The 27993-nt window shown below is 33.4% G+C and overlaps 1 protein-coding gene across 1 annotated transcript; it reads right to left on the bottom strand.

Annotated features, from left to right (window-relative positions):
• Positions 1-1028: 1028 nt before the first annotated feature.
• Positions 1029-27993, bottom strand: LOC118205832 (uncharacterized). The gene is made up of 2 exons (XM_035378117.2): positions 27859-27993; positions 1029-1678 (listed from the first exon to the last, which is right to left on the bottom strand). Exon 2 carries the CDS (start codon positions 1650-1652, stop codon positions 1326-1328), a length of 327 nt encoding a protein of 108 aa, XP_035234008.1. The 5' UTR covers positions 1653-1678; positions 27859-27993; the 3' UTR covers positions 1029-1325.

The following is a 27993-nucleotide window of genomic DNA, read 5'->3' as shown; positions in this document are numbered from 1 at the left end:
CTAAAGGCACCACACTCCACTCCACAGTAATAAACATCATTATTGCAGTAACAACACGAAACATACGTTGAGGGCACTTTCATCAGGCCTTATAGGTTAATGCGTTATGTATATTATATTAAGCTCAGTAAAGTGTCTTTGCAACTCAGTTTCGCAGTTGGGTAATAGAACTTGGGATTTGTAGAACTTCTGAGAGGAATTTCTCTTTTATTTTATGTCTGCCAGCCTTCTGAATATAGAATTTTTATGAGTTGTCGGGCCCCATACTAAAATGCAGAATGCTTTTAAAGTGCTGTCGTGTATTACCAGTAAGGGAATTAGATGTTAGAATGATGTATTAAAGTTGTAAAGTCATTAGGGTTTGGGCTGGAGACGTGAAAAATATACAATGCCCTTGCCGAGTTTCGAACTCCAGACCTTCAGAATACGCATCGAATGTGCCTTCAATTTACATAACGAAGGCATGCAGAAAGAAGGGTAATTTATCTTAAAATAAAAAATTAAAAAAAGATAAAAGCTTTTTTCCCAAGATAAACATACTTCTGTAAAGAGGATGGATTGTTCTTATGAATAGAAATGTGATAATTTCTGTAATTTTTATTACTGAAAAAATTTAAAGGTTTTATTCTTTGTACATTTAAGGATGATACTAAATCAAAAATATTAAAATGATTTAGCATCTTTCCCTACGCTCTGGTTTGAAATATTTGCATTTCGTCATTGCCCCAAGTACATGCAGTTTTAAAAACATCAAATATGATATTTTAATGTTCCGCTGAGTTACTGTACACTTAAAAAGCACAATTTGTAGACGTGTACAGTTAGAATTTGATCTCATGGTATTAAGACAGACTTTTAACAAAATTACAAAAGCTACAAGAATTTTGATGTGCGATTTTCAATCACAGTACCTTTTCCGAAAATTGAACATTTATCTTATGATTATTAGAGTAGTACGCTGGTACTTGTAACGCTAGAACATTTAAAGAATATTTTAAGAATTAGATTTAAAGAATTACACAAACTATCATAAAAAATTTATTTACTATTGGTATGAAATATATATACAAATGAAATGAAGATAAAGCAAGAAAGACTGTTTTCATAAAGTTGCATCACATATTATTGAAACAAACCATAAGTGATGCTTACAGGAGTGTTTTTAAAATTGCTTCATAAGAACAATATAAGCATAATATATTAACATACAATAAAATATCTTTTAACAAAAAACAGTACATAGTTAAAATATATAAATTTTTTAATTTTCAGAACATATAAAATTTCATAATTCGCAGACTATGTCTCATAACGAGCAAGATCCATCACTTCCATCCCATCATGCCGTGACCCATTCCATAATTCATACCATGACCCATGCTAACGCTCATAGGCATAGCCATATACATAGGCTGATGCTTTTCTTCACCTCCTCCTCCTCCTTTATCGTTGCCTCCAAGGATCTTGGCAAGAATTCCAGCAACAAGAAGAGCTTCAAGTCCACTTCCACCACCTCCGTGTTTTCCGCCTCCGCCCATCATACCACCACCCATCATTCCACCCGCTTCCACTTCCGAAGCAGTCATTATGACATAGACGATGGCGGTGGCTACGAAAAATGACATCATTTTTTGACCTTTCACGGGGGCCATGCCGATAGCTCAACACGGAATTTCACCTTCAAGAAAAGATTAAAAATAATATAATATTTAAATTGTAGGTGACATAAACACTATACGTATAGAATTATATGAAAATAATCTGTTAAATAATGAAGGAATTTAGAAACTTTCGGGTAGCAACAACTACTTTTTCCCTGCGCAAATTGATCAGCGCACTGAAAAACCATAAATGGGTTTGCAACGATACATATGTATGACAAACATTGGCCGCGTAAAACATTTGGGAAGAAGAGATTGTAGAGAACCAAAGACAGCACAGAGAGGAGAGGGAAACAAATTTTTATTAGAAAATTAGTTTCTAATGTGTCTATATTTGCAAACGATAACGCTGTAGGGTTTATATTTATTTTAACTAACATTTATTTTAAGTTTAAACTATCTTTCCTGTCAAGCCTTACTTTCCCCTGGAACTGCCAATGCCAGAATATGTAAATTTGAGTAGAACGCGCAAGCATTCAAATTATCAGCGGAAGTAGTATGATTTAAATAGAAGGAAATGAGTTCCGTGTGATATTCTTACTGCACGAGCGCGGAGGTAGTTAGCGAGAATTGAAGAACCCCGCGTTGCGGCCTATGTGCTTGGCGGGAAGTAGTGGTAATCGTTCCAGTGAGCTTCAAGTCTGCTGAATTAGCAGCGGTATTGTAAAACGCGGTGAGTTAGTTATTTTAGAGAGCCTCGTAGTTATAATCTTGTCTTTACTTTCTTTTCAGGTTATTATTTTTATTTGACTGCCGAGTTGGCACAGTCTGTGAGCGTCAAGAGCACGCAATTGTAATTTATTACGTTGAATAAAAAGGGACTTAAACCCTTCACAAGGCTCTATCTTTTATACAAGTTTTCACAGTCACCTCTTGGTTGCGTGCAAGTTGGAGGCGCGCAACGTTATATTGGCGCCCGAACACTTATCGAACTGAAATGGCCGAAAACTGGATGGAAGCCGCTTGACAACACCAAGAAATGACAACTCAGTTAGAAGGATTTGGATACCTGGTCCAGACTTTGAGAGCGTCAATCAAGCCAAACGTCCATTTCGACGGAAAAAATTCGGTGGCGGTATTTCTCGAAGGTCTAGAAAACCACTTTCAGCTCTACCCTGTGCCTGAAAGACAAAAAGTTGCCATCGCCACATCAGCACTAAGAGGACAGGCCGCGCTATGGTGGAAAAATATAGGTAAATTTTTATTAAGGGAATTTGCAAGCCAGACATATACATTTGAAAATTTCAAAAAATCGTTAGTAAAGGCCTTCCCCATAGTGAAAGATCGCGCACGGCTGGAAGCCGAACTATATAGTTTCTATCAACGGGATACAGCACAATTGACGGACTTTATTTTACGAAAAATCAAGCTAACGGATATGCTGTATGGAAAGAAACCCGATGCTGAGATAATTGAAATAATATTACCAAGATTGTTACCCGCTGTCCAAAACTACTTTGAAATTAGAAACCCAAGCACATTGCAGGAACTTTTCGAATTGGCGGTGAAGTTTCAAAATCGCAGAATAGCAGAAAAAGCGAGAGGGGAAACATATTCTTAAAGTACCCGAAGGAAGGAGGAAACCAGAAATGGAAATCGCTCTTATGGGGGAAAGAACTGTCAAGCTAACGCATCGAAACTCGAAGGTCAAGGCCCAAAAAGAAAATTTGAAAATAAACATCCGCGTACCCAGAAGACACAGATTGAAAGGAAAGCTTTAAACGACTAGAGGGGCCTGTCAAAGGCAGGGTCCAGACCCCGGAAATTTTAAAAAAACCCTCAAATAGACATTTAAACACGGTCATCGTAAAAAACTCACAGCTACCAATTATACAAGTCCTGGTTGGCGATGTACCAGTAGAAGCCCTCATCGATACAGGAGCAGAAGGAAATTTTATGAGTGAAAATTTCTTCAAAAAGAATTTTTATAGGATACGATTATTTAAAACCAGAAATACGGAAATTATAGCGGCGCAAGGAAAAACATGTCACTGCATCGGAAAATTATCATTAAACTTACAGGTAAAAGAGGAAAATCTCAAAGTATTAATTTTTGTGGTGAAGGATCTGCAACACTCTCTTATTTTAGGTATGGACTTTTTAAGGGCCACGAGGGCCAAATTAAATTTTCAAGATAGTTCCGTGGTGTTGGAGATGGACCAGAGGGTGTTGGAACCTGTGGAGACACCTGAAGTGGACCTTAGCCATCTGAATGACCATGAAAGTAAAGCAATACAGCAAGTGGTGAGTAATTTTTCTCATTTGTTTTCAGAAAAACCAGGAAACTGCCAAATCGTGACTCACAAGATTCAATTAAATGCCGAAAAACCTTGTAGGACTAAACCGTATCGTTATGATAAACAAAAAGACCTAATCATCGAAGAACATATTCAGGAGATTTCAAAGAATAAAATAATAACGCCCATAAATAGTGAGTACGCGAGTCCAGTCGTACTATGTAGGAAAAAGAACGAGTTTCCTCCTTCGGATAAAAGGGCTTGGAGGTTTGCTATTGATTACAGAAAACTAAATAGTATTACCAAATTTCCAGTTTACCCTTTGCCGGTTATAGACGAGATCATTAGACAGATCAAATCGACAAGATATATGTCTACTTTGGACTTAACGTCTGGCTACTATCAAATAGCTATGAGACCCGAAGATATACATAAAACCGCGTTTATAACAAAATCGGGCACTTATGCATTTTTACGCATGCCCTTTGGGTTGTGTGGGGCCCCATCAACATTCCAGAGAGCTATGGACATTGTTCTAAAGCCTGTCCTAGGAAAATCAACTTTAATTTATCTAGATGATATAATTATAACGAGTAGTACGTTGGAACAACACATTAATGACCTCGAACAAGTTTTTAAATTATTAAAAGAGGCCGGTCTTACAATTAACGCCTCAAAATGCAAGTTCGCAACTAAAGAACTTAAATATCTCGGTTATAAAATTTCGCAAAAGGGTATAGAAACGCAAGATTCAAAAATAAAAGCTATTAAGAATTTCCCACCGCCCAACACCGCCAAGAAACTTTCTTCTTTCCTTGGATTATGTTCTTACTATCGATCTTTCATAAAAGATTTCGCTAATATTGTTGAACCACTCTTAGTAATCAAAAGAAAAAAGAGTAAATTTACGTGGACAGCGGAAGCTAACACAGCTTTTGAAAGATTAAAAGAAGCGCTTATTAATGCCCCTGTTTTAAAATTCCCTGAGGGGCACGAAAACCTGGAAATTGCAGCAGATGCGTCAGACTATGCGGTGGGTGCGGTTCTTATGCAAAATAACCATCCGCTGGCATTTTTTTAGTAAAACATTGAATCAGACACAAAGGAATTATACAGCTACAGAAAGAGAAACATTAGCCGTATTAATGGCTGTACACAAATTTCGAGTTTATTTCGGCAAATCGCCAGTAACAGTCTTTTCGGATCATGCGGCGGTTGGTAGACTTTACTCGGGAAAAAACCTAACGCCCAGGTTAATAAGATGGGCTTTAAAACTCCAAGAATATAACATCACAATAAAATATAAACCGGGTAAGGAAAACAATGTAGCTGACGCACTTTCTCGTATAAAATTGGACGATGAAGGAAATGAACTTAAATGCACTGTGTTGACTTCAAAAATTTTAGATTCTAGAGATACGGTTATTACTGAACTGAAAGCTGATCCTTAATTTGGAAATATCTATGCTTATTTGAAAGACCCCGAAAGCTTTGAGCATACAGATATCGATGCGATAAGAAATAGAGCAAAAAACTATGAAATAATAGATAATTTATTATTCTATACGAAAACAACAAACGAAAATCTTGAGTATAAGCCAGTCATCCCAGCCTCGCTTCGATTAAGCATTTTGAAGGAGTTGCACGAAGAAAAAACAGCGGGCCACCTCGGGGTCAGAAAGACTATAAAAAGGGTACGCGAGGCGGTATATTTCCCGCAATTATACAAAATAGTAACGGCGTGTGTCAGGTCCTGCAATCAATGTCAGTTAATAAATGATATTAATTACAGCCCGGCCGGGTACTTAAATAGCATTCGCGCTACATTTCCGAATGAAATTTTAGGCATAGATCTTCTTGGTCCCTTCCCCCAGAGCGAGTTAAATAAAAATCGTTTTCTTTTAGTAATAGTAGATCATTTTTCAAAATGGATAGAAATTTTTCCACTTAAACGCGCGTCAGCCAAAACAGTCGCAGATGCATTCTTACACAGATACATTTTAAAATACGGTGCACCGATAAAAGTCATTAGCGATAACGGAAAACAATTCATTAGTCAAATATTTGAAAACATATGCAATGGACTTGGCATACGCCATATCAAAATGGTTCCGTATAGATCACAGGCTAACATAGCAGAAAGAGTTAATAAAAACATAGTAAAAATAATTCGCAGTTACGTGAGCACACATCACAAGCGCTGGGATGGCTACATAAATGAATTAGCTTATGCTTTAAGAACGGCACATCATGATACTACGGGAAAAACTCAAGCAGAATTATTTTTAGGCAGAAAGTTAATTACGCCTTTAGATAAATTATTCTTTGTGCAACAAAGAGAGCAGGAGTTTAAACAAAAAGATGTGCAAAAGTTGATTGATCAGGCGCTTAAAACCTCGGATACGGCAAGAAATAGGCAGAAACTATATTACGATAGAAAACGCCGTGAAGCAGATTTTAAAGTTGGGGATAAAGTATTGAAGCGGAAATTTTCTTTATCAAGTGCCCCAGACAATTTTATGGCAAAGCTAGCTCCAAAGTTTGAAGGCCCCTATGTAATTCAGGAAATCAAAGGAGTAGTCTTATATCTTAAGAACGAGAGAGGGGAAATCTGTAAAGCAAGTCCCGACCAGGTGAAAAAATACTATAATCCAAATGATTTTGAAATCCTTAAAAGTTTCTTGCAGGACTCAAGTCTAAACGAAATAGAAGGGCCAGAGACAACAACTATTCCACCACCCAAGAAACAGAGAACTGAGGAGAGACCTAGCACTTCTACAACCCGGACGTCGGTATCAAAAAGAAAAAATAATTTTCAAACTCCGGCGTTTAAGAAAAACAAAAATACAGATGCACCGGGTAAAGAAACCGTGGTAAAGAGAAAAACACCACCTACAAAGGATAGCAGGAGAAATTACACATCAAGGAGAACGCGCACACGGCCACAGAGTCAGGTGCCAGCAAGGCCGCCGTTCCGGAAACTGAAACGCCAACAGGAGGCACAAAAATACGAGGAACAGAAGAAATTCAAGAAGGACTCCAGACCGGAGGACGTCAAGACCAGCCGTCCCAGGGAGAAACGGAAAGGCCAACAACCAGACGATTACTCCGCCAAGAGGCCAGCATGTAGAGGACGCAAAAGAAAAAGTCAGGTGGACGACACTCGGAGGGCAGTAAGGAGAAGATTAACATCCATGAAACCTCTAACTTGGGATCAATTCTGCCAAAAACGAATGACGGAGTTTCAAGCATCGAAAACTCAAAGATAAGTTAAAACCTTCTATAATTTTTTTTTCTCTTTTGTTCCGAAATGTTATGCATAAGTACGAAGTTCTATGTTTTGACGAAAGTCAATATGTCTCGGTTGAGACTTAGTTTTGTTTTACTTTATTTAGCTAAGGCAAAAGTATTATTTTCTTTAAGTGTAAAAGCTAAAAACAAGCATTTTCTGTTGGTCGAAAGACTAATTCTGTTATGTTAAAGCCAAAATTTGGCCGAAGATAAAAATAACTTCGTATTCTTGTACTAATAAGAATTTTACTTTCAGTGCCGCCAGCTTGGCGAAGAATGAGTAAAGTAAAAATTTATTTTCTCTTATTCATTTTATGGTAAATTGTAAAAAGCATATGTATTAAAAATTTGTAAATGTATGTAAATTCTTGAAGGTTATGTAAAAGTAGAATTTAGTCTAGAAGCATAAAATTGTAGATGCTAAAAGTGAATGCTTAAAAGCAAGGAAGTCAAAATTTAAGTAGTAAATTGTAGATAAAGTCATGCTTTAGAGCGAAAGCCTGCATGTTTAAAGATGAATGAGGGGGAAGTTAGAATGAATGTGTTTTGTAGGGTTCTCCACCTACATTTGAATTTTTAAGACTATTAAAGTAGCTCATTGAGTTGTAGAATGTCGAGTAAGGTGTGTCTATTTGGTCGTTGAATTCTAACAAATCATGGTGGTTAGGGGAAGTGTTGTAAGACTAAAACACGAATATTCCCGTTTGACACCACACACGGTGGAGAGCCAGGGTAAAGTTAAATTAATGCTTGAAAAATTGAATGAATGTGAAGTAAGCAATAACTAAGAAAAACGAATCGTTTAAAAACAAAAATTTATTGTGTCAAGAAAGTGTAAATTATAATGTATGTAGAAAGATACTGATACTTATTCCTTCCAGATGCTGGAAGGAAAGACCAAGATTGATTGATGAAGTCCAGGAAAATTTGCTGTAAGAAGAGAGAGTTAAAACGAGCAACAGAATACAATTTGTTACGTAAGATTTTTTTTGTGTAAACGAGGTTCTCGCCAGTTAGTTCAGAATTAGAGAAACTTACAACAGGTCGTTTGTAGGACCTGCTTCCAAGTTTTCCAAATTCTGGCAGCGGCAAATGTAGGGTTTATATTTATTTTAACTAACATTTATTTTAAGTTTAAACTATCTTTCCTGTCAAGCCTTACTTTCCCCTGGAACTGCCAATGCCAGAATATGTAAATTTGAGTAGAACGCGCAAGGATTCAAATTATCAGCGGAAGTATTATGATTTAAATAGAAGGAAATGAGTTCGGTGTGATATTCTTACTGCACGAGCGCGGAGGTAGTTAGCGAGAATTGAAGAACCCCGCGTTGCGGCCTATGTGCTTGGCGGGAAGTAGTGGTAATCGTTCCAGTGAGCTTCAAGTCTGCTGAATTAGCAGCGGTATTGTAAAACGCGGTGAGTTAGTTATTTTAGAGAGCCTCGTAGTTATAATCTTGTCTTTACTTTCTTTTCAGGTTATTATTTTTATTTGACTGCCAAGTTGGCACAGTCTGTGAGCGTCAAGAGCACGCAATTGTAATTTATTACGTTGAATAAAAAGGGCCTTAAACCCTTCACAAGGCTCTATCTTTTATACAAGTTTTCACAGTCACCTTTTGGTTGCGTGCAAGTTGGAGGCGCGCAACGTTATAACGCATTGAATGCGAGAGATTGTTGACAACAACGACGAACGGAAGATTGCAGGAGGAATTCGTATAACTTCACATTTTATGGCATCTTTCAGCTCTGTCAAATCTCGTGGATTTGAGATATATACTGCGAAAAAAAAAGGGGGGGAGAGAGTTCTATATGTTCCGTTCTACTAAGCCTATTGACGAAATTCAACTTGCGTTTTTCATGTCTCGAAAGCGCGACTTAGGATATGTATTAAATTTATATATAGCGTTGTTCTAATATAGGTATTTTGACGCAAAATCGGACTTTTTCCGAAATGAGATGACAATTTTTTTCCATATTCCTATTCTAGGACTCAAACAATGCCGTACTGCCAAGGTTTGTAAAAATCACACGAATAGTTCTTAAAAAATTAGCACCCAAAGTTTTAGCTTCTCAATGTTAATTGAATTTGATATACATTTATTAATACCTCTTTGTTATTGAACTTACTTCATTTCTTCTTTGAGAAATCAAAATTTAGGCTTAATCTAAATTTAAAAAAAAAGAAAAAATCTGAAAGGTTTCAGATTTTAAATTACGTTTAAAGGTGCGTTTTATTAACATTTTGTCTGTTACATATATTTATTAAATATCAAGTTCTTCGCACTTAAACCACAAAATTCAGTTCAAGAGCAATAATATTGCAAAATAGTTTTATAGCGAGAATATCTTTAGAATTTCCGTACCGATTCTCGCGCGCTGGAGATAAAAATGTTTTTTCTGTACAACGTTGCCATTGGTCGCTTCGAAATTCTTAAATTTGTTAATCAAAAATTCGCTAAAGTTTTACAAAATATATAATCGATAATAAACAAATTTCAAATTTCAAATTTCGGCTTCCACATACCCATATTCTCAATAGGATTACGTCATTTAAAATTCGATGACTCTATGTACCGTTGTTTCATCACAATGCGAGAAACAGACGTATATTTATGCAGATTTTTCATTATTTAATTTCTTGAAATATAGTGCAGGACTCTGGCATTTGGTGGCAACAGTTTGAAAAGTGAAACGGACATTTATAGGGAACCAACGCAAAATCGGAAAACGAAAACAATAGTCCTTTCGGGGAAAAGCCCCTTTGGACTAATAATTTCCAAATTTTGTATGATTTATTTTTAAAATTTGTATTCTAAATAGTTTTTATGAATTTGTTAAAAACATTTTTATATTATAACCTATAAAAATTTTAACGTCATCTTAAAGTAGATATATTTCTAGGCGCATCTGCAAAAAATTAGAGTTTTTATTCAAAATTTTCTAAGTTATACATGAATTTACATATTGGAGCGTTTTGAAATTTGTCAATTTTATTTTTGAGTGATAATAACGCCAAATGTGGTTTACGCAGTTTGTTAAAATTCTTTGAAAGCATGAAGGATGACTTTTTTCCCGTTCGTCCACAATGAAAAAAAAAGTCTGGAAGGTTCCAGATTTTAAATTATGTCCAAAGGGGCTTTTTTTTAACCTTTTGTGTGTTGCCTTTATTTATTAAATATCATGTTCTACGTACTCAAACTATCAAATTCAATTCAACAGCAATATCGCAAAAAATTTTAAAATGAGCATAGCTTTAGAATTTTCGATACAGAGTCTCTCGAGCTGAAAATAAAAATATATGTAATATTTTTGTACAGTGTTTCCATTGTTCGCTTTGAAATCGTTTAGTTCTTTTAATCAAAAATTCGTAAAGTGTTACAGAATATGAAATCAATACTAAAACAAATTGCAATTTCAAATTAGGGCTTCCACATGCCTATATTCTGTGGGCTTTGCCAAAGAAATGTACACACAATCTGCAGTATTTTGTGCTGTCTCTTTGAGCATCAATAAATTTCGCATATATTCCAGCGTTTGTTGAATAAAAATATTGAATAATTAAAGATTTATTGCAAGATAATTTTTAGCAATACATCTTTTTAGCATACATCATTTTTAGCAATACATACATTTCAGCTGCATGTAGTGAAATAATGGATTTATTATTATTATTATTAATTTTCTGATTTGATACATGTTCTTAACAATTTCCATCACACTAGAGTCAGGAAATATTTTTTTTTTCATAAGTCCATTGGTACAGCTGTTGATTTAAAACCCTGATGGTGTCTCACACGATAGAACACTGATGTTCCTTCAGCTGCAGGAATTTTGTTACTTAATCTGATTTTTTACAGAAATTTGTTGCGTTACACGAACTACTTTCACTTCACTTCCCTTAGTAAGCCTATGAATTAAACACTAGCAGTTCTTTAAACTAAAAGACAGATCTTATGGTCAATTTTTTCTAAAAGAAGTTCACTTCTTTTTTAAAAGAAAGTTTATCCGACTAAAAGAAAGCATATGATTACACTTCCTTAAGAATTTCTGTTATTAAACTGCGACAAGGTAACAAGCCAGATCTGTGTTTCAGGTGACAGAAATATAGTAATACCAACATCTAAACTCCAGCCTTTTGCGTTTTGTTCTTTGTGGTGATGGAACTTCCAGAATGTGACAAAAATGATTGCGGCTTCTTAACTTATACTTTGTTCAAAAGAACATGATCTAAACTTTTGCAGATGCTGAATCTATCGTAAATATTTCATAGAAAAAGGAAAAGCTTTTCAAATAAAAAAAAAAGGAAAAAAAAGAAGAAATAATCACAATCAAGAAAGAACATATTTTTCTTTAGTAACATTCATGTTACCAAACCGAGTAAGATATTGAAGGATTTAGACAGGAAACTTAAAATTTAAGAACATCAAAGAAATTTTGAAAGGAAAGGAAAATGTATGATGATTGATTGACTTATACAAAACTGTAAATTTTGTAAAGAAGCTGCTTCAGCTCACTGAGAATGTTAAAGAACCAAAAACTCCAATCAAATTTCTTAGAGATTGTCTTTTTTTAAGTTCTATATTTTTAGGCAGCGAAGCTCACGTGGACTTTGGTTTAATTTTCCATTGGTTTTTATCTTTTATGGCAGAATTTCTGAAAATTTTATTATCGTTTACTGCCCCATGGAACACAACTAAAGAACCTGTCACAGGTCATTGCTTGTTTATGCTTGTGTATGATGTACCAATTAAAAAAGATGATAACATTCATTACATCTTTTTTTCTCGTAGAATAAGTTTTTGAACATGAAGCAATAAAATATGAACTTGAAACACATTAAATGAGGTGTAGGATTTAGTTTCATCTGAAATAATTTTTATTTTCGAGTAGCACCAGTGTCTACTTACAGAAGATTGTCATGCACTAAGAAACACGTTATAGCAATCATGTAGATATTAAGAAACAAACCATTAATCTTTATAGTGCTTCAGACAATGACCTAAAATAAGATTTTTATTCTAAAAAGTTGAAAGAAATTAGGTTCTGAGAAATTTTTTTTTCTTTCACTTTAAGTAGCAGACTATTTTGTGTGCTAGATTGTGCACACAAACGTAATGAGCTTCAGAAAATTAAGGTGTTCATTTAGTCTTATTAAAATTCTAAATTTCATCACAAAGCAGATTTGAGCAAGGCTAAACTACGGGGGTTAAATAAAGAAATCTGAGTCACAAATTTGCGAAATTGAATATATACGAAAAATAATGTTTGGAATCAGTGTTTGTGTTGGTGGTTTTTGCCTCTCTATTTTTTAAGAATGTCCGGAGTTTATTAGAATCATTCACCGTTCAATTTTTTTGCAATAATAATTTGTGATTACTCTGAAAAAATGAATTTGTTTAATACGTCTGTTAGAGGAAAATATCTATGGATAAGATAAAACAAAACTCTTACTGAGATGAATAAATGGATAAATGATTTAAGACTACACGTACATTAAATATTGATAGAAAAAGTAAGAAATGAAAGCCAAGTTTTGTAATGACACAAAAAATGTAAAAAAGTTACAATATTCTATTCACTTTAATTTAAATAAAATCTAAATATAGTAAAACAGAATGCATTTGTTGCTGTTATATTTCATCAAAAGGGTAAGAGAACATTTCAATTAAAATACATAATCTCTCTCTCTATATATAGAAAGAGATAGATAGACAGATATATATATATATGATGTACCAGCTTTTGACCGGAATAAATAGATTGGTGAAGAATCATAGATGTAGTCGTAGCGCAAAGTATCAGGCGATAAGTTTAAAAAACAGGATTCATTTATTATTATTCAGGAGAAATAGCAGTTACAAAAATAAGAGCTCCGGAGTAAATAAGAAAGAACTACTAATAACTTTTTGTATGAAGTTTACTGCATCGTTACATTAAAGAAAAGACCCCGATATTCCTTTGCGAGTCCTTTTATAGCCCCTGAAAAGGCGGAGCTTCCAAGAGATGATGTCAGCCTCGTCAGCCATTCCAGTTCGCTTTAAATATCTACAGAACATTCTATAACTGTACGTGTAGAAAAGGCGGGAAAACAACTTGACTACGGGGCTGTGGATTTAATTTCACGTACTTTCAAATAAGAGACCGTCGCCATTTTAAAAAGAAAAGAACATACACATAGAATTTTAAGTGTATTTTTGACTATGGAATTTTATTATTACATATATATATATATGTGTGTGTGTGTACTCCTCAAAAATGAGCTACAAACTATCGAAGACACAGCTGTAAGTTTTTAAATTTTTATTACACATTTACTTTCTCACGAAGTACTTCAGAATTTTACCTGATTTGTTTGAACTGCTCGTGTGTGACGAGGAGTATTAATCTGAATCGTCCGTGGGTCCCCTACTGGCGATGATACTTTATTGAATTTGTAGCAAATGCATTGGAACTTCAAATCAACGCTTTTACGTCACTGATGAATATATGTCAATGTCATTTTATGATTGATTTGTTCGTATCATGCAGTCAACGTATGTATCTGAAGTAAGTGTTGCTAATTAGCTTTCTTTTTACCTGAAGCTAAGGAATGTGTTTTCCCTTTTTTCCTCTCAAATTTCTTAATCCATGTTCTTTCAAAGCAAATTCAAAGCAAAGTTCTAAATTCTTTCACAGAATTCTTATTGACTGGGTCTAGAATATCTTTAAAGCTTTAGAGATTAATAAACCCTGAGGTGGACACCGCATAACTTCCTGGGATGTTTATTATACACATTTTTTTGGTGCACTTCATTTAAACTTATTTCCTCAAATGTTTCTAACTTCATTAAAAGATCTCTTAAAACAAGTTGAAAATGGCATCAAATTTGAAAGCTTATAAATTAAATATATCGTTCAATTTTTATCGTACGAGAGTTTAACTTCTTGTTTCTCTTACTTTTTCTTAACGAGTAAAATTTTTTTCCAAGTATAGGAACCGGGAGATGGCATTAAGTGTTAGATTTCGTTATTTGTCCAAAATTAATTTTTTAAATTTGGCATTGCCTGAACGTAAATATTTTCGTCATTTAAAACACTTCTGTAACTGGAGGTATATAACTACGGCAAACGATTGCGAAAATAAAGACCGGATAAGGACTTTTGAGCCGGGTAAAAGGGTGAGTATATACAGATGGATAGATAGATAAATAGATACACGTTTGCTATTACCAACTGCAATAGATAATGGAAGTGCACGGCTAAATGTCACAGCAGTTCCTGTATACAAAATTTTAACGTTCTATGGCTAACATTGTTTTAGCTATACAAGATACGTACGTACATATGTAAGTACAGACATCAAGAAAAAATCCAGAAAGAAAAAGAAAAAATTTTGAGTCATTTTTAAGTATAATAATTAAAAAAAACCTAATAAATAAATCATTACATATAAAATGGTAAAATGTTTGTGCTTTGATTAAGAAATAATTAAATAATAATTACAATTTATTGCAATTTCTTTTTCGCTTTATGGAAGAATTAAAAAACTTTATATATTGTTAGAATAAAAATATTTTGAGGCTATAATATAAAATATTTTTCTTCCTAAAATCTGAACTTTTCTTGCTTTCTTTTGATATCGCAGTTAGGATTTATTGAACACACACGGAAATTATGGATATGGGCATTCTTTACAATCATGCATCTGCCAATTTAAATTAAGACAATTTTTGATGTGCCTAGTTTGTTTGCAGCACTACATTTGTGAATGCAATGACTTTTCTCAACTGATTTTAAACTGGTTTGAAAACATTGTTTATAAAGTATTTCTTTATAAGGTATTTCTCCCGCCTTCCTAGCGTGCCTTCGTGGTGTAGTGGTTTGCACACAGTCCTACATTTACACCCAAACATACTTTATTGTGCGTACCCCTGTTATCATATTTATATAGATAAAATATTAATTATTGCTCTCTCGATGTCCTTTTTAAAATCGCTGTAACCAAATGCGTAATCGTAATTTTAATCAAAAGCAAATTGAAGCAAAATAAAGTGTACTATATCATAGACTTATGATATAGTACACTTTTGAGCTCGCTCTTTTGAGCTTTGTTTTACTTTTAGCTGTGATGGCTATACTCTGCAAGAAATAAGAATACATGCATTATTACTACTTTTTAAAATTTGTTCTTTATTAAACATAAAAGTAAATTATTGTAATTTAGGTAACTAATTAAGTATTATTTTTTCACTTTCTTGTAAATGCTTTCGTTTTTTGGGTGATATCTGCACGTACAGACAGAATAAAGGACTCTTTTTTCCAAACCCGGATTGTAAAATGGACTTAAAATGAATTAAGAAGAAATTTGTTTCATGACGTCTGTACGTACGTACGTATGTATATATCTCGAATAACTCTAAAACGAATAGTCGTGGAACGTTGAAATTTTGTAAATGGTACTGCTATAACATGAAGTTGTGCACCTCGTTTTATGGTTGCAGTCAACATCACCAAACGTATACACGCATATACATATGTATTGTTACTCCACTCGGTGATATCAGTTTTTTATTCTTATATATTGGTAAATTATGCGTTTTTTGCTTTGAAAATGAGTTATGGCGTTCTCATGTTCTGTTTAAGGTTTTTATGCTTTAGTTAATTTGTATGCAATAGTTGTAGAATTATCAACAATGTAAAAGTTTAAGTAGGGCTAGGCCTAACGAAGCAGCCATTTATTTACATTTCCAACTCAAAGTAGAATAATGAATTAAGTCCGTTGGTGCACCGACTTCAGTGACTTTTTTCCCAGTAGGACCAAAATTTAACTTTCAGTTTTGTGCTTCGAAAAATTTGTTTTTCTGTCCGCTGCCCGAATCGCTAGTTTTTGCGTAAAAATTTTAATCGTATTTTTTAACTGTATTTGGTGCTTTAGGTTTTTCTGTAGTTTGCAAATTTTAATGAAGATATTTTGAGTTTTTATGTATTTTGTGCTTTGCCGGGAAGTGAGAACTGATTTAATTAAATGAGAAATGTATCTCTAATGGAATTCCAAGAAATAAATTAAAATGAAATACAGCAATATTGTATAAAATTTAATAGGTCGTATAAGGACGTCGTGTGGTGTCCACATCAAATATTTTCCAGAAATGATTTTAATTTGCTTTCGAAAAGAGGTTAGTCAAGAACTGTTTGTTGGACGGGATCCGTCTTTTGATTACTTTTGTGTCAGCATTACAGGAAGAAATATGCCTGATTAGTTTTCTTACTTAGAAAAAAGAATTTAAAAATTCTTGTGACTTTCCTATGACTCCTGTGCTTTCACGGGTTTGTTTGGGAAATCGGCTTGTAATAATATTACACATGGGATAAGTCGCAAAAATAACCATGCAACCATCTTAACGTATGTTAAAAGGAACGGAATGAAAACTGTGTTTTGATTATTATTCCTTACATTTAATGTCACTGAGGAAAATATTTTTGCTATAATAGTGAAATGCTTTTTTAATCCATAATTTTTCTACTGTAGTTTTTGGGCTTAGAATTAAGCTTTTTATGCGGAAAAAAGTTCTACAAACCCACCCTAAGAAACTAATGTTCATTTTGTCATATTCCGTTAAAGTACAAAGTGGAAGAACGTACGACCTGATCTGTAAAACATTGTTGCCATCATTTTTCCATAAAGGCGAAGTGAAGTCGCAATTCCTTTGTGCCAGTTTTGCAAGCGTAAAGTTGTTTGCAATAAATCGTTTACTATAAGCAAAAACATATCATAAGCAAAATTAAAAGTAAAGTTTTAATTTTAAAGTATTTTGGTTAATATGGTTTTTCTCTCCATGTCAACCAAAAAACAATTAAGAAAGTAGAAAATTCTTTTCTCATCGTATTAACAATAAACAACTGTTAAGAATTTAGAAATTTCCTTCTCACCGCATTAACCATAAATAACAATTAAGAAATTAGAAGCTTCTTTCCACCATATTAAACATAAATAACAAAGTAGAAATTTCTTTTCTAACGGTATTATCCATATAACAATTATGAAATTAGAAACTTCTTTTCTCACAATGTTAATCATAAATAACAATTAAGAAAGTAAAAACTTCTTTTATCTCCATAATAACCATAAATAACAAGTAGAAACGTCTTTTCTAACCGTATTAACCATAAATAACAATTATGAAATTATAAACTTCTTTTCTCACCACATTAATCGTAAATAAAAATTAAGAAAGTAGAAACTTCTTTTCTCACCCTATCCGCTATAAATAGCAAAAGAATTAATTATTAAACAATTAAGAAAAGATACATTTTTTTCTCATCATATTAACCATAAGTAACAATTTAGTAAGTAGAAACTTCTTTTCTCACCATATTAACCATAAATAACAACTATGAAATTAGAAAATCTTTTTCTTGTAGATTGTGACCGTAAATAACAATTAAGAAAGAAACTTTTTTTCCTCACCATATTAACCATAAGTAATAATTAAAAAAGCAGAAACTTCCCGTCTCACTATATTAAATATAAATAACATTTAAGAAAGTTAAATCTTCTCTTCTCACCATATTCTCGCAGAAAAATAATAAATCAATCAACCCATGAGTTCTTCCCCCCCCACAAAGGCATTCCAGATAACTCTCGTATTCTTTGCCACATCTAAATAGCGTAACCCAACGAAGAGTTACCTCATTAATCTTAAACGAAAAAACAGAAATTGGTTAAACAGTTTTTAGATTGCCCCCATTATCAGTATGGCACAGTTTCGTTAACGCAGTTGGCTGCCACATTGTTAGTCTCCTGATCGAATTTCAAAGAAGACACAGATGTTACTAACTGTGCGTTCCCCTTTCGAGCTGTTACAATTTGCGGTGCATCTTGTGATATGAAGTTTTAGCTGATACGGCGGCTAAATGACTGGTGAATATGGCCAATTCTTGCAAATGTAAGCTTCTACTCACTTGGAGGGTGGTCTGAAGCCCGTTTGTGCATTTTTGCTGCATGAATAGAAATGATGAAGTGTAAAAATTATAGAATTTTTTTTTATTGATACGATAGCTGGTGTATACGTCTATTGCAGAAGATACTCTGATGTGTTCTGTTTGCTAAAATTAAATATTGTAATCACACACATATGACATGATATTTCCGCTAATTTTTTAACAAGGATCATAATTAATTATTTTAAATTTAAATGACTATCTGTAAATCTGAAGTATGTAGATGGTGAATAAAACGCATATTACCAATCATGATTTTATCTCCCTTTAATGGGTAAAAATCAGTGCACTCAAAATTTACATTTTCACACCTTATCTTATTGCTTTAGAATTCCTTAGTAATTTCACGGTTAATTTCGTTAAATACGAAAAATTACAAATGCTAATATTAATTTTCTTGACTATATGTTAAGGTAAAATAATTGTATTTATATAGTAACAAATAAATAATTATTTATCATAACTCAATTTATTGAAATTATTTTTAGATTGAATATTAGAATTACCCTCATAGCCAAATAAACTTTTGCAATTATGTAATATTTAATTCTAGATTGAGCAGGATTTCGGATAAAATATCCTGTAAGCTTTTGCTTTCCTTTTCAATTATGTAGATGAAATATACAATTACGAATTTTGTATATATGTAAATAATAATAGTGAAATTATATGTAAAATCGTAGCATCTCTTATATAATGTAAGGTGCAGTGCCTCAAGACTCGATGCTCGACAGGAAAAATAGGATTACAGGTGCAAATGTATTTAACATTGAAGTAAATGGCTATCCTGCTAAATTGGCGAGATATTGCCAAGTTTTTAGCAAGTAATTTTGTCGCCAAATTTGGCGAGAAATTGCCAAATGTCACCAACGAGAGAATCAATTTTCAGTTGTTGCTTTAGTTTTTCAGTTCAGACTCGACTTCGGATTATTGAGATTATCTCCCTGCCAGCTTCTCTCTTTAGATGTGCTGTCTTTAACGTTTTTAGTAGTCTAAAGTGTAACCACTCATTATACTCCGTGATACTGGGAAGAACAGTAGGAGTATTTTTGTGGAGATTCCTAGAATTCTAAAGTGTTTCTTTTGGTAAAATAAATTTGAGCAAGCTATCATCGGTTCTGTGTGCATTTTATTTTATCCAATACACACCTAAACGCACGCAGCAGTACAGTTTCTTTTAATTATTTAGTAAAATCAATTATTGGTAAAAGTGAAATAAAAACTGTATTTCAATTACGATCGGACGAATCTTCTCATAAGAAGCAGCAGTATGAGACTTCTGCTTTTAAAAGACTCTCATTTTAAAAGATAAGTTGTTGTATAGGAACGAATAATGAGTTCTATTTGAAGACGGCGTTAATATAAGCTGACGTTTTTGTTTTAATTTCAGAGTAATTGCTAGCTTATATCGCTTAAACATTTCTCTGATAAACATTGTTCATGATATACATTTAGTATTTAGTTAAAATTTAGGAAATTTGCTTTAAAATAAATGCTATAGACCTGAAAAATTCTTTCATAACGGGTATTTAATTTGGACAGTGTTTGAGCTGTATCGCAATAAGCATCCATTCATGTTAAACAGGTTTTTAATGTTATTCATATTTTCTAGATGAGAAATCTTTTTGAGCAATAAAGATTTTCTGTTTAAAACATGTTGTTGCGAATTTTGTATGTATGTACATAATTTTAGTGAAATTATATATGTAAGATTTTGTAAAATGTAACATGAAAATCTGAAGAATTTAAGCTTTACTGGAAAATAAGAATACAGGCCCCAGTTTGTTTAACATTGAGTAAATGGCTATGTTGATAAACTGGCAAGATATCGCCAAGATGACGATGGTTTTACCGACTAATGTTTATCGCCAAATTTAGCGAGAAATCCCTCGGTGAACCATTTGGTGACATTTTGGTCCATTTCATGTAAAATTGCAATTGGTATTGATATTGTATAAATGTAATTAATATATGAAATATATAACTGCAACCGCGTCCGGTCCTTATATACCTTCCAATAATTTCGAAAAGCGGATAGTGCTATAGATTTCTTAGCGGACGGTGCAAAACTATGTAAAATGAGAGAGAGCATCGGTTTCTGAGTTGTTTTTTTCAGCTTGAGTTAAGTATTGATAAATCTCCGTGTAAGCTTCGCTCTTTAGATGCGCTTTTCATTGCGTTGAGTTTAATGCTCTTACTAGTTTGAAGTGTAAATACTGATTGTATTCTCTGATACTGTGTGGAAAGTTCCAGAACTATGAAATGTTTCTTTGGAAAATACATTTTATCAAACTGTCATAGGTTAGGTGTGCGTTTGAACTCTTATGCACGCATCTATCTCCCAAAATGTAGATAGTGATAAAAAGTGAAGATCAGTAGAAGTGTTGTAGAGGTAGTTTATGGTGATTAATAGAATTAAGCACAATAGTCAATAAAACAACAGTTTTCAAGAAATATTTCCAAATATTAAGGAAAGAAATTTGTTGCTTACGCTTTGCTAAAAATTTCATATTTAATTTGAATCATGGTAATTTAAGTAAAGGAAATAAATCATTTCTTTTTCTGATGAGTACCTGTAAGTCATAGCTGTAATATTGAATTTAATCATAATGATTTCAATTGCTTTTTAAACAATGACTTGATGTTAATACGGTTAGGAAATTAAAGCATAAATTGCAGGAAAATTACGTGTTATATCCTTTTACGTGTAAATAATACAAATTTTTAGTCTGAAGAAACAAAAAGTGGTTGATAATTATTTAGGCAAAATTTGCGGTGTTTATTGAACATTGCTGGCTTATAATGTTAAATTTTAAAGCAATTTTCAGCCAGTTTGTGGTCTTTTTGTAGGTAAATAAAAGTATACTCACAGAAAGTCTGAAGTCATTTCAAAAGTAAACGTTTCCTAAACTTTTTAAAAAAGATATTTATTAAAAAAGATTTTAAAAAGAGAAAAAAAAAAAGAAATTATTTTTTATAAAAGAAATTATTTTTTAAAAAAGATATACGTCCAACTTTAATATACGTCCTGTTTGGACGTGATAATTTGTGTTTGGAATACGACTTGAGTTTAATCAGTCAAGAATACACTTATTTACCTCTTCGGAGACAGTGGAGATTCAGCAAACAATCCGCACTATGAAATTTCGAGGTATTTTGTGTTTTGTCACGTAAACATTTTACAAATTCATTAAAAATGAGTTTTAGGAAAGTGAAGGTCAAGAGTCAAACAACGAAGAAAATTGTTAGGACAACGATAGAGGTGAAACAAAGTACGAAGATGACATGCGTATTCGAGACTTAGCTTACCGTTTCCCGTGTACGATGGAGTCTAGGATTGTGAGAAATAAAGATGATATTGTTTTTGATCTGGACAGTAGAAAAATATCTGTGTACAGTATTGCGGGCAGAGCTTCATTTATGTACAGTATTTATTTCTCCCATTGTATCTGTATTTTGGTGCTAAACAGTGTTACAAATAATAGTAATAGTTTTATAAGAAAGAATTAATTATTTTCCTTTATTTCCTACGGAAGTGTTTGTTCGTATCTGAATCATCCTATGTAACGTCACAGGATCTGTAACAGATTAATGACGTATACCTAGATATTACTGTATTCGAAATTTAATTTTATGAGAAATTCAGGCTGTTAGCTTTGTAGAAAAATTGTCTGGTTTTCGAAAGAGACACGTAAGAATTCCATCAATTTAATAAACAAAAGTATACAGTGAATCAATGAAATAATATTTTTGCTGTTACAATAATAATAATGAATCTTTTCGTTGCTTGAGGAAGAAGGATTCTTTAATGCATGCCTTGCAAACCATATAGCTTTTAGTAAAATTAATGTTTTTCTAAATATGAATTCTTGCTAACTTAAAATATTAGACAGCAGTGTGATGAACACAACTTATCTTTAATTCCAAACTGGCGCATTACAGTGCAAAATAGAAGGCATAGATAAATACATTAAATAGGCTAAATTTCTCATTCATTATTGATATTTATACATGTATTAGTCTAAAATGTATGTAATATGAGTTCAACTAGTCCTCTTATGTAAAATTTTGCATTGCATGGAAATATTGCTTAAAGTGCATTATGAACAAAATTTGAAAACAAGGAATATTAAAATAGCTTAAAAATTTTTTTAAAATATGAAAGCTCTCAAATTTTATATTATTTCCGGAGGGGCGTTTTTTTAACGTTTTATGTGTTAGCTTTATCCATTAAATTTCATGTTCTTTGCACTTAAACCACATAAAATTCAATTTAGCAGCAATATCACAAAATATTTAAATACAGCATATGTTTAGAATTTTCGATAGACAGTCTCGTGAGCTGGAGAGAAAAATATTTTTTTCGCTTTACATTGTTGCCATTGCTCGGTTTGAAATCGTTGAGTTTGTTAATCAAAAATTCGTTAGAGTTTTACAAGTGCAATAGGTAATAAAACAAATTCGAATTTCATAATTCGGGCTTCTGACCATGTTCAGGTGAAGGATTATGTAATTCAAAATTTAATGGCTCTAGGTACCGTCGTTTTTCCACAATGCGGGAATCGGGATCATTCTCCTTTATTTAATTTCTTTTAAAATAAAACAGGGTTTTAATATTTGGTGGCAACAATTTGAACAGCGAAACGCAGTTTAAAGTGAACCAACGCAAAATCCCGTTTCGAGACTAATAGCCATTCTGAGTTAACGCTCCACTGGCGGTTAACTCATAACTTTCGTACTTTTGCTGCAGTACGAAACTTTACTTCTTTGAGATATTTGGTAGGAAATATTTGTTTAATTTTCCCTCGAATTCAAATTTGAGATGCAATTTTTCCATTCTCGAAGATAAAATAGTCTGGTACAGCGGTCTCAAACTCAAATTGCATGTGTGCTGAATGCACGATCTGTAAACAGCAGTTAGACTAGATTTATTTTTCTTTTTTTAACGAAATAAACATTTTTACTTCCTTGTACGAAGTAAAAAGGAAGTATTGTAATCGCGAAAAGTTTCAGGCAACATATTTCAACATGTATGTGGTGTGGTGGCGTATTTTAATTATGCCAAAGCACACTAGAGCTATCTGCCTAAGGGGAGGGATGCCTTTCGTGGAGGACTTTCTAAGGGTGTGTGTGTGTGTGTGATTATGGCAAAGCCTCGAGGGCTATCTGCCTAAGAGGAGGGATGCCTTCGTGGAGGACTTTCTAAGGGAAACTGGCTCGTATACACGTTACACATGGGGAAAACCACGAAAGCGCCCATGCAGCCAGCCCGTTCGCGGGATTCGAACCTCGGACCGAACTACCACTGTTCAGCGACTTTACCGCTCGGCCGCTAGTGGGCCCATATTTCAACAAAAATATCCATTTTGAACTCTATCGAATGCAATTTAACGATGTTTTTGCGTGATATCTGTACCTAAGGACAGAATAAAAGACTCTTTTCCTTCAAAAAAATTATAAAACTGCTTTAAAATTAATTCTGAAGAGAACTTTTCGTGGCGTCTGTACGAACGTATGTACGTACGTATCTCGCATAACTCAAAAACGAGTAGACTCAGAACGTTGACATTTTGTATATAGGACTGCTATAACATGTAAATGTGCACCTCGTATTTTGGTTGCAATCGGCCGCACCAAACGTATATAAATATATTTATATATATATCCACTCTGTTACCCGGCTCAGTGATTTCAGTTTCTTTACTCTTATATGTTTGTAAATTGTATATATTTTTGCTTTAAAAATGATTGAATTATGTTGTTTTTATCTTCCGGTTAAGGCTTTTATGCCTTTCGTAATTCTGGAAGCAATATTTGTACAATTATCAACAATTTAAATGCTGTTTAAGTGCGGTTAAGTTTTAAATAACATGGCGGACATATTTGTTTACATTTGAAACAGCAGAATTGTAGATTTGTTGTCAATCTAGATAGACTAAGCTTCGCAACACAAAAATAACGCCTTCATTTATTATTGCGAATTAAATCATGCTTAATCCTTTCTGGAATTTTTTCGAGGAAATAAGTGTTTCAGATTTACTTCGTAAATTTTAATGCAGATATTTTGAGTTTTTATGTATTTTTGTCTTGTCGCGAAGTGAGAACTGAATTAATTGAATGAGAAATACTAAATCGTCTGTGAAAAACTCTTTCTTTTCTGTTTTGTTTGCTTAATTTCTTTCATACATCGTTTTAGCTTTATTATAGTATTTGAATAGAACATGTGGCAACGATAATTCTTCAAATGATATAAATTTTGTGCATTCAGAGTGTCGTTATAGTAAACAAATAAAGTGAATTTTAAAGAGTGCATTTATTCTATTGTTGTTCGCTGTAGACGAAGTAGATTTAATTCAATCCAATCAATTTAAATGAAATTCAAGAAAAAAATGCGTATAATTTAATATTCCGACAAGGAAGTCATGTGGTGTACACATCAGATTTTTTATTAATAAAATTGCAAAAATATTTTAAATAAATTTTAAATTTCTCTTACTAAATTCTCTCAAAAAGTATATAAACAATAATAATAATATCCTAAGTGAAAAAAGTCCGATTTATATTTATTTCTAATGTGAAATTTAAAGTTTCGTACATGCAAGATATTTTTCTTCGTTACATTTCGTAATTCAAATATATTGACAGCTAAATATTAAATTTTTAGACTGATAGCTACTTCAAATAATTCTAACATATTTATTTAATCGTTAAATAACTTTCTTTAATTGAAACTAAATATAAAGAAGTATGAAAACTTTCAAAATTTACTGAGACAAATTTTCCAAGTGGGACGAAACTTGAGAATATATAATGAGAGCCTAGTCCCTTTCTCTTATTAGAAATAGAAGTATATATATTTGTATGTAAATAGTTATAAGCATTTTTATTTCGTACTACAAGTGACCATTTAATGACGTATAGATTCTGATGGAGCTTGCAGTCTTGGAGAAAGTTTGTTAGAAATTATCTTCCTCACAGATTGCAGGTACTTAGAGGACAACTGGGTTCTTTACATAAACTTTAAATTGTGGAAAAAGTACTGTTCGTATATAAATGTACTCACAAACAAGGTAATTATTCTAAGTGCAAAAATTTGTAACCGTGCTTATTTATTTTTTGACAAACACAGATAAAAGTTATAACTTCAAAATTTAATAGAATTTATATCATAATCTAAATTAACCAGCTGCATTTATAGATTTTCTGATGCGCTATTAATTTTAGTTTTTTATGGCATAGAATATAATGTAAACTCGAATCTCAAAAAACGAAAATTTTGATATTTTTGCAGTATTATATATGTAAGAAATGCACAATTGAAATGTATTCGCGGGCCACATAAAATTGTTTTTGGGCTACATGCGACCCGCAGGCTATCTATTCCAGACCATTTGTAAATTTTGATAAACAGAAATTGCATTTTATAATAATAAAGTAAAAATACATAAATGAATAAATATTCACAATTTTTTCGTCTAAACAATTCCGTTTGACACAGTAAAAGAATACATGTTGTTTACAGATTGAAAGTTGTGTCCTCAAAATTGATTCAAGAATTAAAAAGTGGTCAACAGTTTAGTAAAATTGATAATTTCTCCACCGGAAGATTTCTATATCGATTATCGTTGAGCCCATCAACGACAGAGCGATAAGGCCGCTGAACATTGGTGAGTGAGTGAGTGAGCGCCACCAAGGAAGACCACTGACCTGGCCTTAGCCTCACAGTGTGTTATCTTCCTGGCAGAAACCATCTACTCTCTGCTCCATCCTGCTCCGGGAACGCAGCCGAATAGACGGCTAAGAGCCTCATAAAGTCTACATATAAGCTTGGATGTTGTTGTACGGGGAAAGAGTATCCTGTTAAGAACTACTTAAAATTAAGCAAAGAAGCAATCATTTGAACTAAGGCTCAAGTTCCTGTGAATGGGTTGTCTGTTTAGGAATTTCCTTAGTTTTCTCCCTGTGTAACGTAAATGTCAGCCTAAGAAGAAAGGCATTCTTCCCTTTGGACGAATAGACTTCATGTGCTATACCATAAACAAAATAACTGATTCTCAGTTAGAATGACCGCTGAATACTGGAGATTCACCCGATTTCGATCCCAGGCAAGAATGGGCTGGCTGCAAGGTTGACTTTCGGGATTTTCTTCATGCGTAACGCGAACACGAGCCAATTTCCCGTAGGAAGTTGTCCACGAAGTTATCCATTCCCTTAGGACGACAGCACGTGTGTGTTTAGCCAGAATCCAATAACCTAACCTATACTTTCTTTTGAAATACTTAGACATCTTTAATCAAAAAGGGGTTTGAATCTAAGAACTCGAGATTAAAAGGGACTCATCACCTAAAGAAAGGGATTAAACTCACGCCGACTAAAAGGAGTTAAGCTCATCTCAGTGTCTCCTTTGAACCTATCAGCATCATTATATGGATTATTCTTCGGATTTGCAGGGGAAATGTAGTAAAATGATGACGCTTCTATAAGAGAAGAGAAATTCAAGAACTTAAATTAAGCCAGCTACATATTTTACATAGTTAGGGAAGTAATCTAAAGCTAAAATCCATTTGCATCTAGCGAATATTAGTTCCTTTTTCTTACTTATTTCCCGCGGAGAAAATTATCCCCTCTCGATTGAAATTAAGAAGAGAGAAAAAGGAGAAAGCAGAGAGGAGAAGGCACTCCGAGACAGACAGCCTTGCCGTTTTGATCCAAAGCTGAAATTTTCGTATATACGCTGTCTTGCATGGTATGGGGATCAAACGTTTTGAACGCATGTATACCACTTTGTCGGTACAAGAACCTATATTTTCGAACCCATATATACGGGCTAGCCAGTTAGAGGCTCAAAGAAGATATAAGGTATTTCTGCCTTTTTTTTGGCATGCCTTCGTGGTGTGGTGGTCTGCACCCTGGGCGCGTATTCCAGAGGTCCGTGGTTCGATTCCCGGCGAGGGTGTTTATTTTTATCTTTCCTGCTCTAAAAGATACCTAATATCTCTACAGTGGCGCACGAACTAAAAGGGTGGTGGATGATGAATCTCCACTCCCAGGATTTGGTGTTTGGGTCCCCTAAAAACCTCAGTCGCCCTTTAAAAGGGGGGAGTATATAAGATATTTCTATCGCCTTCTTGGCATGCCTTCGTGGTGTGGTGGTCTGCACGCTGGGCGCGTATTCCAGAGGCCCTTCGTTCGATTCCTGGCGAGGATGTTGCTTATTTTTCATCTTTCCTCCTCCAAAAAATACCTAATGTGCGAATGTACATTGTGTGTAATAGAAAGAAATGAAGGGATATGCCAGTCCTCACGCTTGAAAAATCGAGAATGGTAACATAAAAGACTCTTCTATACAAAATTTTTAGTGAAGTTAAGTTGAAATCCACGTACTTGAATAAGTTAGACACGAGTGGTCATCACATTTTTAATGCACCAAATTGCCTTTCTTACAAGCGTAATAATTCCTGGAACTAATTTGATACATGGAACATTCTTTACAGTGTCATTTTTAGATGGTTATATTGTTATAAAATTAAAACACAAAATTACAGACATTTAAAAAGAAATAACTTCTAGAGTATTGCAATTATTTTCTACCTTTTCATGTTTGAAGAATAAAATAGACTTTAAAGACTCACATAATTATGACCGTGTTTCAATAGCCAGGAAATAATATCCAAATAGCGTAAACTTACCAACAATCAAATGGAAAGTATTGTGTTATCCGATGTTCTTTCCACAGGTTAAATACCCTTACCTATAATATCTCTCAGGCGAACGTTCATATATATATATGTATCTCAACGGCTACGGTTCCGAACAAATTCGAC

This window comes from Stegodyphus dumicola, chromosome 3 (assembly GCF_044657685.1).
Source record: "Stegodyphus dumicola isolate Sdum_Otavi_A_Nest chromosome 3, ASM4465768v1".
Classification (NCBI taxonomy): Eukaryota; Metazoa; Arthropoda; class Arachnida; order Araneae; family Eresidae; genus Stegodyphus; species Stegodyphus dumicola.
This window is presented reverse-complemented; position numbering and strand designations above follow the sequence as displayed.